At 45.2% G+C, this 15,820-nt stretch overlaps 1 protein-coding gene across 2 annotated transcripts in view; it reads left to right on the top strand.

Moving 5' to 3' along the window:
• Ano6 (anoctamin 6) overlaps positions 1-13,344 on the top strand; it is a 170,798-nt gene extending 157,454 nt beyond the window's left edge. For both annotated transcript variants that reach the window (XM_005354007.3, XM_005354006.3), the window contains 3 exons: positions 3,615-3,817; positions 5,263-5,368; positions 10,281-13,344. In XM_005354007.3, coding sequence (XP_005354064.1) covers positions 3,615-3,817; positions 5,263-5,368; positions 10,281-10,487 — 516 coding nt within the window. In that variant the 3' untranslated portion in view covers positions 10,488-13,344. The remainder of the gene's footprint in view (positions 1-3,614; positions 3,818-5,262; positions 5,369-10,280) is intronic.
• The last annotated feature ends 2,476 nt before the right edge of the window (positions 13,345-15,820 follow it).

The following is a 15,820-nucleotide window of genomic DNA, read 5'->3' as shown; positions in this document are numbered from 1 at the left end:
ACCCAGGTCTTCTGCAGGAACAGCAAGCGTTCTCAGCAAGACCTGAGCTATCTGAGCTATTTCTCTAGCCCCCAGGATGGCTTTTAAAAAGCTGCTCTGCAACTATCCTTTTACAATTACATTTTAATTGCTTATGATTCTTATTGACTCACCCGCATTAGGACATCCTCCACAGGTAGTACCGTTCCTCCCCTGCTGAAGTCTTTATCCAAAGAAACAGACTGATAAGTACTTGCACTTTTGACTCATATATGACGTAAGAGGCATCACCAAAGGGTGCTTTTAAACACAGACAGATAGGAGTTCATTTGGCATCCAAGAAATCTAAAAGCATCCTACCATATATCACTATATATTCTAAAATGACATTTTAAAATATTAACTGTAGCTACAGAGAAACCATGTCTTAAAAAACCAAAACAAATGAATAAATAGAATAGAATAAAATATTAACTGTGATGAAGGAGAAATTGGCTATCCTAACTGGGTGTTAGTTACCCTCTTGTCTCCAGGGAAACAGCTCTTGCGGGAGGTGGGGCAGTCCCTGCGCCATGGCTGCAGCAACCTTGGGAAAGAACACAACTGGCTCCCTCAGTCTGTACAGGCTGTGTGTCTGGGCATAGGGCAAGAGGCAGCCTTTAGGCAGAGCAGCGTAATGCCAGCCTATTAAAGGATCTCTTGCCTACAGATTTCCTCCAAACCAGGGTTATTTCTACCCATATTTCACCACCAATCTCACCAGGCCAGCTTGCCAAGCAAATGATTTTTTAATTTTAGCTTCTTAAACCGCAGTTGCTGAGTCCCCATGAACTAACCCCTGTGAAAGCAGAAGAGGGAGAGGCAGTGTCTGTCTCAGGCTGTGGAGGAGGGAAGTGGCTGTGGAGTCAGGCCATCTGAGTTCCACTTCCCACACCACAGCTTGAGCTGTGTGATCTTGGCTCTGTACACTTCAGAGCCCCGTTTTATATTCGTTAGATGAACGATTCTGTACTCAGCATGGTTTGGGAAGTCAGTGAGCTACAGCAGACACACGGAGCCTGGTCCTCGTTCACATAGTCGCTGCTGTTTAACTTCATTACCCGACATCATTAACGCAGCTCCCTGAGGACTCTGACAGGCACCAACAGGAACCTCAAAACCATCACCCCCTTGACTAGATACAATGAACAAGTTATGTGGAACACAGCTGTCACCCCACCCCCACGAGTTTTCTGAATTGCAGCCTACCTCTAGCTATGGGGAACTGATAGATTAAATCAGTTTCTTTCCACCCAAATAGCCCCTAGCTTCAGTGCCCACTGTGTTTCACAATGAAGAGTGATGTTTAGCACCATGACAGCAAGGCCTTTCAAATGCTACAGTCAAGAAAGCACGAGTCTGCCACAGCCAGTACGCTACAGTGCATTGGGCAGGGCAGGAACGTGGATCTCTGTGCTTTAGGGAGGCTTTTGGCAGGAAGGTTTGAAACTAAAAGGGTTTTTGTTTGACCTTCAGAAACAAACAAAAAAATTGATCTGGTTCAAATTCCTGATTCCTCAAGCATTCTGGAGTGATTGTGTTAGATACCTTTTCCCTCTGTCCATGCCATGGCTCTACTCCATGAGCACAGATCGTGGATTGACTGGGTTTCCAAAGCACTGTGTGAGTGTGAGTGTGTGTGTGTGTGTGTGTGTGTGTGTGTGTGTATTGACACAGGCTCACACACACTCACACACACACACAACAACAACTAATTGGGACTGCCGGTTATCTTTTTCTATAATATACTCTAAACAAAGCCCTTTACTAGATTTGTGTTGTTTATTAAACTATGGAAAACCCTTCACTCCACACTGTTAGCATTTGTTACACTTATAAATGCATTGTAAATATGCATACAGGTAACCGTGAGACATGAGCTGTTACCCCATCTATATAACCCTCCCCCAAAACACCCACGTGGTAGTCACAACCTAGCGTGTACATAAAAGAAGAAAGAGAGGCCACCAAGGTAGGAGACGCCAAACAGACGTGTGCTGTGAAGTCATTTGAGTTAAGGCCGAGGGTTCCAGAAATAAGCGCAGCTGACATTGGTGTGCCTTGCCAGAGCATCTGCTATTGAAGAGCAATTTTAATTTATTTTGATATAAATGGAACTTGTGTGTAGAACAGCGTGGGAAATGAAGCAAGCTACATTATATGTATTCTTGCAGTGTGTGTCAGAGCAGCTCAGTTCAGGGAGAAAAGGTGCCTTGTCAGAAAACGAGAGAATTTTCTTCCTTGTTGGAATTTTTATAGTTTCCTGAAGCACGTCTTCTGGTGATTCTGTAAAAAGATGGCATTGAGCTAAATGATAGCAGGAAAACTTCACCTACTGAAGTCTGGCAAATGCCATATCTTCTTGTCTTACCTTACTCCTGACAGGCAACACACATGCATGCATGCATACATACATACACACACACACACACACACACACACACACACACACTTCACTGCTAACAAGCAGACACACATGCATGCATACACACACGGGGTGGGAGGGAGATTGATTCTTCACATCGCAGAAAGCAAGGAAATTACCTTGCTTTGCCTGGATCTTGTTTGTGGTCTCACTGCAACTGAACCATGTGTCCAGATGAATACTGTTAAAAATCACTTTGCACGAAAAGCATGTCTATTCCTGTGCTCAGTTGGTGCTTGGCCTAAAGTGCATACCTTTTGTCCTTTCTACAAAACAATTTCATATACCAGAGTTGGAAACCCAAATTAAAGATCTTTGAGGAAGGTCCATGCAGTTCTAAGTAGGCTTTCGGCCTAATATGATTCTGCCTGGGGATAGACACGGACTCATAACTGACCTGTTTATTCCTCCTATGCAGGAACATGCTAAACCATGTTATATGATAATTTATGATTTCAGAACTTTATCCAGTTAATCTTTCGGAAGTTTGGCTGCTCAGATTAGATGTTTTAAAGCTGGCATTGTTTCCTGACTGGGGAATAGAATAAACCCAATCTAGTTTATCAGGCCATGGATTGTCTAAGTAAGTCTAAGATACCTTGGGGGTAAGGAGTGTGAGGTTGGTGTCCATTGTATAACTGTGCATCGACAGAGATGTACTTTATTCAATTCTCATTCTTCTTTGAGAGAGACAAGTGATTTTATGAAAAAAATCAGTTTTGTATAAGTTCTTTATTCTACAAATAAGTTAATAAAGCAAGATTATCTTCCTAATACAATCTATCACAAGAGCATGCTGATTCTAAATCATGACAGACTTCTGGTTGTCTCAGGTAGAGCCCTGAGGTTAACTAGATATTACAACTTTGAGCAGCATAGATTTACACACAAGTTATGCAAGCCAGTCCTGCTCTTCATGGTGCCACAGTACAGTTATTCTCAACCAATGGTGTTTAAAGTATCTCACAAGCTCAGTGGGCAACTATCAGGCCTTTCCCTCATGCCTCCCCTTAGAACTGGAGCCCCCCCCCCCCCGCAAAAGCATCTTCTGCTTTAAATATGTATAGCTCACACTTAGAATCACAATTTGGTAAAACCGTGATTCTGCCCTACAGTGAGCCATGGCTACCAGTCTAAGTTAACATTTCCTTTCTCATTTTCCACAACACAGGCCATGATCATTGCTTTCACATCAGACATGATCCCCCGCCTGGTGTATTATTGGTCCTTCTCCATCCCTCCCTATGGGGACCACAGTACCTACACCATGGATGGCTACATCAACAACACTCTCTCTGTCTTCAACATCACCGACTTCAAAAATGCAGACAAAGAAAACCCATACATTGGACTTGGCAACTATACCTTGTGCAGGCAAGTTTTGATTTATCTGTCTAAAAATGGACTTCGTCTTCTGAAAGCCTCTTTGGTATGTGTGATAAGGTTCTATCTGGTGTCATTTCAGTCTGTGTTACGAGACGGTTTTCACGGGGCTTTCTTTTCAGTAACACTCAACAAGCAAAACAAAGCTAACAAAGACCAAGTGCAGAACTTTTAAACCAAATTTGAAAGGTGTTCAAATGAACACATAACTGAGAGAGGCGAGGAGCCTGTGGCTCCTAGAAATGGAGACAGCTGAGAATTTTCCATGTTGAAAGCACTCAGTTCTAAGGCTGCCTTGTGTGGCTGGGGAATGTAGCTCAGCTTGTAGGTCTTGCCAAGCTTGCACAAATCATGAAAGCAGGAGCAGCCGCACCTGCCCGCAATCCCAGCACCAGGGAGGTAGTTGCAGGTGAATTGCTTCTAGCGGAGGCAAGTTTGGGATACATAGTGAGTTCAAGGCCACCCTGGGATACAAAGCACAACTATTTCCGCAAAATAAAATGGAAGGAAGGAAGGAAGGAAGGAAGGAAGGAAGGAAGGAAGGAAGGAAGGAAGGAAGGAAGAAGCATTCAGCGGTAGGAGCGCTGGGTTCCATTCCCAGCAGTGAAACGAAAGAGGAATAAGCTTAAGGGCAGCCCAAAGCTAATGATGACCCTCTGGCACCTCACTGAGCAACAACATAAAGATGGATGCAATGGGATGTCTCCATTGGTGGCTAGGAGGTCAACATGGATAGTGTACCCTAACTCACTTACCAGTTGGTAGTTTGTTGAACATGTAGGTCATGCAAATTTATTTTCCCTATTACAGATTCTTAAACACAAATTCATTTAATTCAACTGCTCAAAGCCATTAGGGTTCAGATTTTCAATAACACAACTAAGACATCAGACAGGGCGAAACAAGTGGCCTGCTTGTTCGGACCGTATATATTCTGATCTCAGCAATTGCATTCTTGTGGGTCTAATAGTTTGCAGCTGAGAAATTAGAAGTGGGCAGCTTGATGAAGACAACAGAGTTAGGTGAAAAATTAACCTGCAGTCAGTATTGGGTGCTCTAACCCAGTCAGCCTGATGATCCCTTATGGAAATATCAGGTCTGGTGCCCAAGAGAGCTAAGTTGTTTAATGTCTTTTCAGAAAGCAGGGATAAAGTTGGGAGGGGGGATATGTAAATATTTTGTTACCTTATAAAGATGCTTATTTTACACATCTAGAATCCATCATTTTTTGGTTACGCACTCAGGAAGTTACTACATACAGGTTAATTTTCTCCCGGTATTTGATACCAAACTGAACTTTAAGTGAGATGTGTGTGATGTCTGTCCCCTTAAAAATCGTTGTGTCAAGGACTGTTCTGGTTTTAAACTGGGTTCTTGTTTGTTTGCAATAGTAATCAAAAAGATTTGTCTGCTGACATGCCTGGTTGTGTTTTCAGGTACCGTGACTTCCGAAACCCACCCGGGCACCCACAAGAGTATAAACACAACATCTACTATTGGCACGTGATTGCCGCCAAGTTGGCTTTTATCATTGTCATGGAGGTGAGAGGGGTGTGCTCTGAGAGGGACAGCCTTGCTTGTACCTAGGCCATCTCTGTCCTTTAAGTGCTGGCAGCTCTGTGAAATGAATCGCCCTTCCTTCTTACCTCTTGCTAATGACTGTCTTAAGACACAGACTAATCAGTGTTGGCTTGAGAACAGACCTTCCATAACGCTCTGAATGAAATGGCCGTCAGCTTTAAATGTTAAAAAACGGGCCACATTGAGGGAGATTCCATTCCACTCAACACAGTCCTAACTGGGTGTCTCTCAACCTCTGGAGAGCTGAACAGCATGTTGGATTGTGAAAGGCCTCTGCCCGTGAGGCTATGATGTGTCTGTTTCCAGCTGCTGCAAGTAGCATACCAACTCCTTCTAGTGCTTCTCTCTCTCTCTCTCTCTCTCTCTCTCTCTCTCTCTCTCTTTCTATAAAATTAGCGCTAAGAAAACGACACAGCTGTAGGTTGTCAATTGAGCTAGCCAATGTCTTTCTCAGACATTTGTAACAAATTACAAAGTCTCAAAATTTGTTGTGCAAAAAAAGAACTCGACCCTTGCTTGTTTAAGCCACTATAGGTAAGTTTTCTGTCATGTATAAACACCAATCCAACAAATTCTGAGATTTTGCAATCTGATTTTTTTTAAAATACCAAAGACTAAGAAAATGGGTGACGGATGGGGCTGGAGAGATGGCTCAGTGGTTAAGAGCATTGCCTGCTCTTCCAGAGGTTCTGAGTTCAATTCCCAGCAACCGCATGGTGGCTCACAACCATCTGAAATGAGGTCTGGTGCCTTCTTCTGGCCTGCAGACATACATACAGATAGACTATTGTATACATAATAAATAAATATTAAAAAAAAAAAAAGAAAGAAAATGGGTGACGGAGGAGAGGAACCTTTCCATGACAGACAAAAGGTGTCAGACATGGAGCAGAAAGTACAACATATGTCATAAAGGAAGACGTGACTCACCAAAGATAGGAGGCAGAGAAAAGTCAGGTGACTGACCAAGAAAACAAATTAGGATGGGGGGATTCTCTGCAGCAACCACAGAGCTGGCAGGGACAGCTCTAGTACTTCAGAGTGCTCATCTAACCTGCAAATGCAGCGAAAGGGAATAACTGAAATGTTTCCACAACAGAAGCCACTGGTGAGCCACAGGAAGTAATAGCAAACTTTCAGAGAACACAGATGGGGAAGCTCTCCTTGACTTCTGGGAGGCTAGAATAGTCTAAATCAGAACTTCTCAACCTGTGCATCATGACCATTGGAAATATGGGTCTTATGATGGTCTTAGGAACTGAGACACAACTCATGGGCAAAATTACAGTTATGAAGTAGCAATGAAAATAAATTTATAGTCGGGGGTTCCTGAGACCATCAGAAATGTGTGTTTTCCGATGGTCACAACCTACAGGCTGAGAACCGCTGGCCTAGATCCTAGACACAGACAAGCGTAGGTACAGAGGGGAAATGCTGGACACAGCGGCATGTTTTTATACCAGCACTGGGGAGGCAGAGGAACCTCACCCCTGTGAGTGTCAGGCCAGCCAGAGCTACACTGTGAAACACTGTCTCAAACAAAACAGCAAAACAAAAACACCAAAACTCTAAAGAGAAAAGAAAGGAACACTAAAACCCTTCTTATCAGCTCATAAATACAGAGGTCCTTGTAGAGTATATACTTGTCGTGAAGAGCAGAGGGCTTTACCTGAAATAATTACATGGAAACTGTATTTTTTTAAACACTGCCTGGCCCATTAGTTCCAGCCTCTTTATTGGCTAGCTCTTACATATTGATCTAACCCATTTCTAATAATCTGTATAACACCACAAGGTGGCTTACCAGGAAAGCTCTTAACCTGCGTCTGTCTGGAGTGGGAGAATCATGGCGACTCCTTGACTCGGCTTCTTTCTCCCAGCATTCTGTTCTGTTTACTCCGCCTACCTAATTTTCTGTCCTATCAGGGCCAAGACAGTCTCTTTATTTAACCAATAAAATTAACACAAAACAAAAGGTTCTCCCCCATCATATACTGAACCTACAGGGTATTTTTAAAAGACAGCATCACGCCATATTGGCTTTAACGAGAAATGAACCCACTGCCTTTGAATGTTAGCAACCTCTCCAGAGATGAATTTGGAGGAGTCTTGCCCTTCCTCTGTTGGGCCCCTTCCATCACCCCTGGTTGCCGCTCCCTATTGTACTCCCCAACTCCTCTCTACTGCTCTTCCCTGAGTGAGGTCAGGGTCCCCAAAGCCATGGCAGTGTTTGCTTTCCACACTCCCCTTCCTCTCCTCCCTTCTCCCTCTCAGCTCTAGCCGTTCCTTCGCTGCCTAAGCCACGGACCTCTGCTCTGGCTGTAGTGACCATCTCCCGGTCTGTCTAGTGGTGAATTCCTTTAGCAATATCTCCGCCATGTTACCCAGCTGTGAGCACAGCACAGCCAGCCTCTCACTCTTCCATGGAGCATCTCCGTTCAGCTCCAGGAAAACACTTTTTAAAAAAAAGCAGGAAAAGATAGCATGATAACGGGGTCAGTTCAGCCAAAGGAAGTAACAACGCTAGACAATGCATCCACAGTAGTGTATCTTCTGGTATAAAAAAGAAGATCTGTGTGCTCAAAGGGAAAAGTGACTGTCAGTCAAAGACAGCCGCGCATCAGCCCACACCTTCAGCCATCTCTGCGAAAAATAACAAGCTGCAGAGTTAGGTCACACTCTGGACCAGGTGGGCCTGGCCGACACCCACAGAACACTGCACTGCGCCTGGGGTAGTGCATGCATTCTGCTTCTCTCCAGAGCAGCATCCGCAAGGGCATGTCACCCGGGAAGCCACACAACAAGTCTCAGCACATTTTTAAAAATTAAGAATCAAGTGGCTTTCCCGAGGACAGTGCAATTAAATGAGAAATTAATCAGAAAAATCTGGGGAAGCACACATGTGCACAGAAATTAGATGACATATTCGCAAACGACCAACAAACCAGCAAATACATGAAGGGATTTTTTTCTTTTAACTTTTAAGCAAATGATAGTGGAAACAAATGCGCCAAAGCTCTGGGATATATTAAGCGGTACTGGGGTAAGTCTGTATCAGTGGCTACATCACATTAGCACAAGAATCCCAAATAGCCTGTCATCGTGCCTCAAGGATGAGAAACAACCTCTCTCCTCGGCTCAGCCGGAGCCCAGCGCCACCAAACCTGTCTGCCTTTCTCCCACGAGTTCTCATACCCACCCTAGTCTAGCCCAGACCCTCCCTCAGCTCCAAACACAGTCTACTCTTCTGCGCTGTAGCATCTTCATCTAGTCAGATGCTTGGACAGTGTTCTGAGTCCTCCGTGTCCCTTTTCCTTTTCTCTCACCCCGCATCCAAGCCTGTTGGCTTTCTCTTCAACAGTAGGCCATTGGGCTAACCAGGAGAATGCCATGGAGAGGGAGCCACTCCCCTCATGGCAGCCAATAAGTAGGGGTAGAGTCCCCGTGTCTCCTTCAATAACCTAACTCCTCCTGCCAAATCCCATCCTCTCAATCAAATTGCAGGCTGGCAGCCAACCTTCAACACAGGCCTTTGGAGAAACTGTATGGAAACCAAGATCCTCCAGGCCAGAGGTACCATCATTGCTTCCCTGGCTGAGAACCGGTTTCTACCTGGAGACCACTGTGTTCTGACCTCAGAGCAAAAGCCAGAGTCCCTGTGGTGCCATCCAAGGTCTCACACCATCCAGTCATGTCTGTGGTTCTCACCATCGCTCTTCCTTCCAGCTTTGCCATTCCAGATCATGTTCTGGAAGCTTCCCCTGCTCTGACTTCTGCCTTCCTGATATCTGCATATTCTCTTGCCCCTTAAACCCTTTGCCGAGTGATTTATGTGCAAACTGCTCGGCATAACGTCTCCGTGATGTGTTCAGCGTCCTGTCACACTCAGGGGCCCTGCACTGTTCCAGGTTCTCCCAAAGCCCTAAGCACTTCTTGACACTAGGCACAATCCATTCTCTAATGTATTTTTATGGAAACTCATCTTAATCCATTTTTAAGTGTTTTTATGGCAACTCATCTTTATCCCTTTTGTGCACCCAAAATACACAACCAAAAGGACTTTTTAGAATGGAGACTAACACATGAAGTTTAACTGCATTAGCAATCACAGAAATATAAAGCAAGACCAGTCATGGTCCACTTGCAAATCAGAAAATTAGCAAGTTTAAAAAAAAAAGGGGGGGGATGCCACCAATGCTGACAAGATGAAGCATTGCTGAAACTGCCTGTGCTGGTATGAGCCAAGCCAGAGCAACTCCTCGGGAAAGTTCTGGGTGCCAGCCAAGCCAGAGCAACTGCTGGGGAAAGGGCTCTGTTACTTCATAAACCTGGCCTTTCATTTGTCCAAGTGTCTCAGCAGCACCCCCTCTAGCTTTGGGCTCTTAAACTTACAGAGAAGGTTCGAGAAGCTACATATTCACAAGGTCACTGTTAATTTGAAAATATAGGATAATATTGACCTTTGGGAAAGGAACAGGGAAAAGCACACAAAATACAACGGCCTGTCAGTGGCCGGACTTTGTAACTTACAGAGGATTTGGAGGCAGTCATTTTATTATTATTTTTTATTACAGAGGCTAGACTGGCCTCAGACTCAGTCTCCCATGCTCTGGATGACAAGGAATTCATTTGCCTTCACCTTTATAAGTAGTATGTAAGTGGATGAGAATGCACACGCTAGGATACACTCCTCTCCACGTGCCAAAAAAAACCCACAGGCTGTATGAACGCTAACAGGTCATTCGTTCCGTGCTGTTGCTTTGAGACTGAGCGACTACGGTATCTGTCCTGTCCCGACATGACACCCTGTCGTGATGACAGTCTTGAGGAGCTCAGTGGCCCCCTCTAACACTGTCTTCCCTCTCTCCCACAGCATATCATCTACTCCGTGAAGTTTTTCATTTCGTATGCAATTCCGGATGTGTCGAAAATCACGAAGAGCAAGATCAAGAGGGAGAAATACCTCACGCAAAAGCTGCTTCATGAGAGCCACCTCAAAGACCTGACCAAAAACATGGGACTGATAGCCGAGAGGATGGGAGAAGTGGTTGACAACAGCGTGCGACCCAAACTCGAATGACAGAGAGTTTGATGTCCTGAGGAGCACTTTAAAACTAGTCAGCTGTCAACGTGTCGTGAACCACTAAAGAGGATGTTGTCCAATCACTTAGGCAACCGGGAGTCTCGACGGTGCCCATTTCTGCCGCATTGTTTTTCGGTTTCCGCTAGCAGTGTCGGAACTGAAAAATGAAAACCTTTGCTCAAGAAAGGCATAAAACTACCTACCTGGAAAACCTGAATATGTCCCTCTCCCCCCCCCCCTTTTTTTTGATAAATTACAATTTTAGTAACAAAAAAAGCCTCGAAGCATGCTTGAGTCCTTCCTGGGACTTTGCTTTTCTGGTCTCAAGCACTTTCTTGTGCGTATTTTTGCATTTTGCCAACGCTGCCCCAGACCTATTCCATCCTGACAGTCCCATCACCAAAGACCAGGCATACCTCAGCCTTAATCGCTTTTGTGTTATTAACAATAGCCAGCTCAGAATCGAGTCTGGATGCCATAGCAGGTGCCAGGTAGACTGACGAGTTCACAGTATTTCAGTGTCTTACTGCAGCCCTGAGGAAGACCTCATGTCGGAAGAAGCAGGTTCCGTCCACACTTCAGCCTGCATTTCCACCTCCGAGAAACGAGAAATACTCGTCTTAGATTGACAGGAAGATAGAATGAAGCCTGTCCCTCTCTTGAATGAAGCCTGTCCCTGTCACTCCGCAGTGACAACTGCCTTCTAACGGCACTCCCAGCATGCTCTGGGTCTGATCCACATTGACTGTTCTGCAGACCTTAAGGGAATAAGATGAGAAAGTAGGAAAAAGTAACTCGTACTGATCTGAACGTTTAATTTACCTCTTCTTAATTATGGAAGTTTCTTGGGGGGAAAAGATAGTCAGATGATTGTGGCTGCATTGTTATCAACAAAATGGGCTGAAAAAATGTAAGCCCATCAATTTTGTGCAAACTGACTTACCCACTACAGAAGGAAGGCACTACCAATCACTGCAGCCTTCTGCTCGGCTCACTGAACAGGCCCATCCCCCGAAGACAATGGGCGTAGTCAGTGCAGCAGCCAACAACCTGGTGACTAGCCCTGTCCTGCGATCCCAGCGTCACACACTGGGAGCCCTACTGACCTTTCTGCTTGTCACAGTGAACAGCTTCCTTGTCATCTGTTCATTTCCTAGGCCCGCTCACTCACTGGGTAGTCCCAGCTGTGCTGGAGACATCACCCCAGATGAGTGAGTTCCCTTTGTCGGAAGAGGCCCTGGATTTAATTTGAGCCCCCAGCCTCCTCTCAGGCCATCAGGCAGTTAAGGGAAGGGCTGTTTTGTCTGCTGGTGGCTTGCTGCTCAACCCTAGCCTCCTGGTGCCTTGCCCTCTCTGCTGCTCACCTGAGCGGTTTCTTGAGCTCTACGGCCTATACCTCTCAGCTTTCCTCCAGTACACCTAGAGGAGACGTGGCTACACCTTGCACTCTTGGCAACGGATGACCGAGGTCGGTGCTGGGTGAAGAAGAGAGGATCTGCCTCACACCGTTTGAGATGGGCCTCTGCCTACAGGAGTCTTATGAAATGCCTGGGAGCCCCGGAGCCAATGGAAGGAAAGCGAACGGGTCTAGAGGCTGCCTTCTCTGGGTCGCAGTTTTAAATGCCCTCCCAGAATGGCTTAGAGAATCAACATAGTTAAACAAAGCAGTGTTCTGGGCTTTTGTGTAGCCTAGTGTGTCAGCGGGAACATTTCCCCACCGCCCTTGTACTGTGTGGAGCCCAGGAACTGCCATACAGTGTCTGACTGCTGAGACAGAAATGGCGGCTCCTCCCATACCAGGGATGTCCTCACTCCACAGGTGACACCAGGTGCCACTCCCTGTCCCCACCCAGATGCCCTAGAGTTCCTCACTCCCTCTGTTATGTCTTCTCCAGAGCCTGCACTCATTTTAGCAGGATGGAAAGTTCTCGCACTTTACGCCATAGGAAAGGAAATTTTTGCATCTCTCTTTACCTCCTCTCTGCCTACACAAAGGAAACTTTAATAAAACGTGCATTTATTCATCTGTATCCCTCAGCCAAGAGTGTAGAAAGTGCCACTGTGGGCAGAAGAAGAAAACACAAACAGCCAAAAAATAAAAAACAAACAAACAAACAAACAAAAAACCCTGCTTTTCCAAAAGGAGCAAGCGTATAATCTGACACAGTGTGTTACCGAAAGGCTGAGTTATGGTGAGCTGCAGGGTCCCATGGCATCAGTATCATTCCTGTGAGGCCTGTGCCAAGATGGTAATGGAGAGGAGTGGGGTTCGCCTGCAGTGGCAATCTGCATTTGCCAGTAGCAGTGAGGCAGCCCCTGAACCCACGAAAACCATGACAGTAGCCAGTGGGGCAAGGACCTGGTCCTCCACCTGTCTGGCGTTAACCACTAGAAAAGTTCTACCCTTCTTTATTGCCTTCCACTTTTATAATCAGTTGAAGCAGTAGACCCGATACTCAGGGGATTTTTCTTTAAATGTTCCTCAGATCTTTTAGATATTCCATTAGAAATAGAAGGCTGTGATTTGTCTTGAAACCAAACAAGACCATCTGGTAAGAAGTCTGTCCAGTTCTCCCTTTGTAGTGCCCATGAGTCGTGAGTATCATAGGACATTCGCTCACCACAGGGGGCAGAAGGTGACGTGTTGGTTACACGCTTCTTGTGCGCTCCTTGCGTTCCCATTGTGTTTGGAAAGTGGAAGCGGTGCCCAGCCTAGCTAAAAAGGAACCGAAATTCATGATGCTTCTCATACAATGTAGCATCGGTGTGATGTTTGTAACTGATGTTTGTTAATTTCTATTGCATTTAATATTTTTTAATTATGAGCATTTTAATAAATTCAGTTTTACAAACAGTTCTGTCTCCTAACTAGGTTTAATTGTCTTACTAATCTTTCTGAGATTTGCCAGTAACTGGTTAAGTATCACCTAGATAATGGAAGTGTACTTCTGTGTCTCTAAAGTCACAGTGGTACTTTATGGCCAGTGGTTACATGGACTTTTTTAAAAGATTAGGGACAGGGTTTCAGCCACAGAAGCCACATCAGAGATGAAGTGAGCCTGTAAATCCGGGTGTGCTGAAGAATTACCTGCTCCCCAAGCCAGGTTTGCAAGAGTTGCTGGAGGGATGTCAGCCTTTGCCACTTTCCTGCTCACGGTTTCTTTTGCTGCGAAAAGCCACAATGACTACAGTAACTCTTACAAAGGAAAACATTAAATTGAGGCTAGCTTACAGTTTCAGAGGTTTAGTCCATTATCTTAATGGCATTATGCAGTGCTGGAGAAGAAGCTGAGAGCTCTACGTCTTGATCCACATGCAGCAGAAGCTACTGTGAGTCTCACTGGGTGTAACCTGGGCATAGGAGACCTCAATCCCTCCCCCCACAGTGACACGTTTCCTTTAACACAGGCTGTACCTCCTCCAACAAAGCCATTCCCAGCAGGAGCCATCTTCTGTCAAACCACCACCCTGACCCCCCAAAAGCTTGCAGCTGTATCATAATGCAAAAATATATTCAGTCCAACTTCAAAGGTCCCTGTAATACCCAGCATCCATCTTTGGAAGCCCCCTCCCCCTGGGAGTTGCTTTGGTCTGGACTCCACCTCCGGGAAAAGCTCACCAAGCAGCAGTGGACCACTCCCACAGGCAATTTAGGCTGCTACCCAGGAAGGTTTTGCATGGTACCCCCTCTGTCTCTCTTTCCCTCACCATGCTCCCAGCCACCTGGAAAAGCTGCAGTAAATGTGAGCATCTTTTATTAGGTCTAATTTGGTCTGATTGAAATTATTTGCATCAGTGGAGAGGCTCGTCTTAAGAATATTCCTAACAGTCCCCATAGTCTGTAACAGTCTCAAATTTATTTAAAAGTGTAAAGTTCAAAGTCTCTTCTGAGATTCATGTAATCTCTTAACTGTAGTCCCCTGAAAAATCAAAATCAAAAAGCAGATCACATACTTCCAACATATAATGGCCTAGGATATACATTACTATTCCAAAATGTAGGGAAGGGAGCATAGTAAGAAAGTACTGGACCAAAACAAGACTGAAAACCAGCTGAGCAAACTCCAAACTGCCTCTCCACGTCTGATGTTGAAACACTCTTCAGATCTCCAACTCCTTTCAGCTTTGTTGACTGCAACACACTTCTTTCTCTTGGGCTGGTTCCACTTGCTGCTAGCAACTCTCTTTGGCAGGTATCCCATGGTTCTGGCCTCTCCAACATCTTGGGGTCTCTAAGGTGATCCAGGATTTACCTTCAGTTTCACACAATGGCCTCTCTAAGCCTCCATTCAGGGACACCCCTACTACATGCCTGGCCTCATCAGCTTTCTTTAGTCTCGGAGGAAGATTCTATAATGGCTTTCTTCTATCCTTGACTCTAAGCCAGCATCACGTGACTGAAGCTGCCAAATTCTACTGCTTAATGGAGCTGAAACATGATCCCTTTGTGTTGTGGGAGCTGCGGGCTGTGTTCCGCCAGCCCGGCTCCTGACCGCTTGGCTAGCTTATGCCCCAAAATAACAACACGCAAACTGTATTATTTTAAGCACTGCTTGGCCCATTATATCTAGCCTCTTCTCGGCTGACTCTCGCACCTGGACTAGCCCATTTCTAATAATGTGTGTAGCACCCCAAGGTGCACTTACTGGGAAGATTCTAGCCTACATCCATCCTGGGTCAGAGCTTCATCGCATCTGCCCCAGAGAGGAGAGCTATCAAGTCTGAGCTCACTTCCTCTTCCTCCTAGCATTCTGTTCTGTTTACTCTACCCACCTATGTTCTAACCTATGAGGGCCAAGCAGTTTCTTTATTTTTTAACCAATGACCTTCCTCCATCACCTTTGTTCAGGTTCATCATCACTAGCTTTCTGTTTTACCTGGTTACTTTCACTACCTAAGCTTGGCCGTCCTAAAACTTGTTCTATAGAACAGGCTGACCTTAAACTCTGAGATCCACCAGCTTCTTCCTCCCAAGTGCTGCGATTAAAGGCGTGGGATTAAAAGCTGTGAGATTTTCCTTAATTCCTTTTCACAAATTGAAAGTTTAGCTGGGTGGGGTCTTGCCATAGGCTACCAATCCTTTTAGCTCATTTCTTAATCTGCTTAGCTCCTGGAGCACAGGGCTTAGCTCCATTCTGCTTCCTGGTACCCCTTTTCTCCTCAAATTGTGCATTTTGTAATTTTCCTTGCTCAGCTTCCTCCTTTTCATTATAAATCTTCATTAGAGTTAACATTAATAACCACATGACAAAGTCAATACTAGGTTGCTTTGAGATTTCCTCTGCCAATGAAATAAATCTAAAACTCTTCACACTTTAGCCTCAGTCAAA

The sequence above is a fragment of the Microtus ochrogaster genome, chromosome 15 (genome assembly GCF_000317375.1).
Source record: "Microtus ochrogaster isolate Prairie Vole_2 chromosome 15, MicOch1.0, whole genome shotgun sequence".
NCBI classification, from domain to species: Eukaryota; Metazoa; Chordata; class Mammalia; order Rodentia; family Cricetidae; genus Microtus; species Microtus ochrogaster.
The sequence above is the reverse complement of the archived record's forward strand: the minus strand, read 5'-3'. Positions and strand labels throughout refer to the sequence as shown.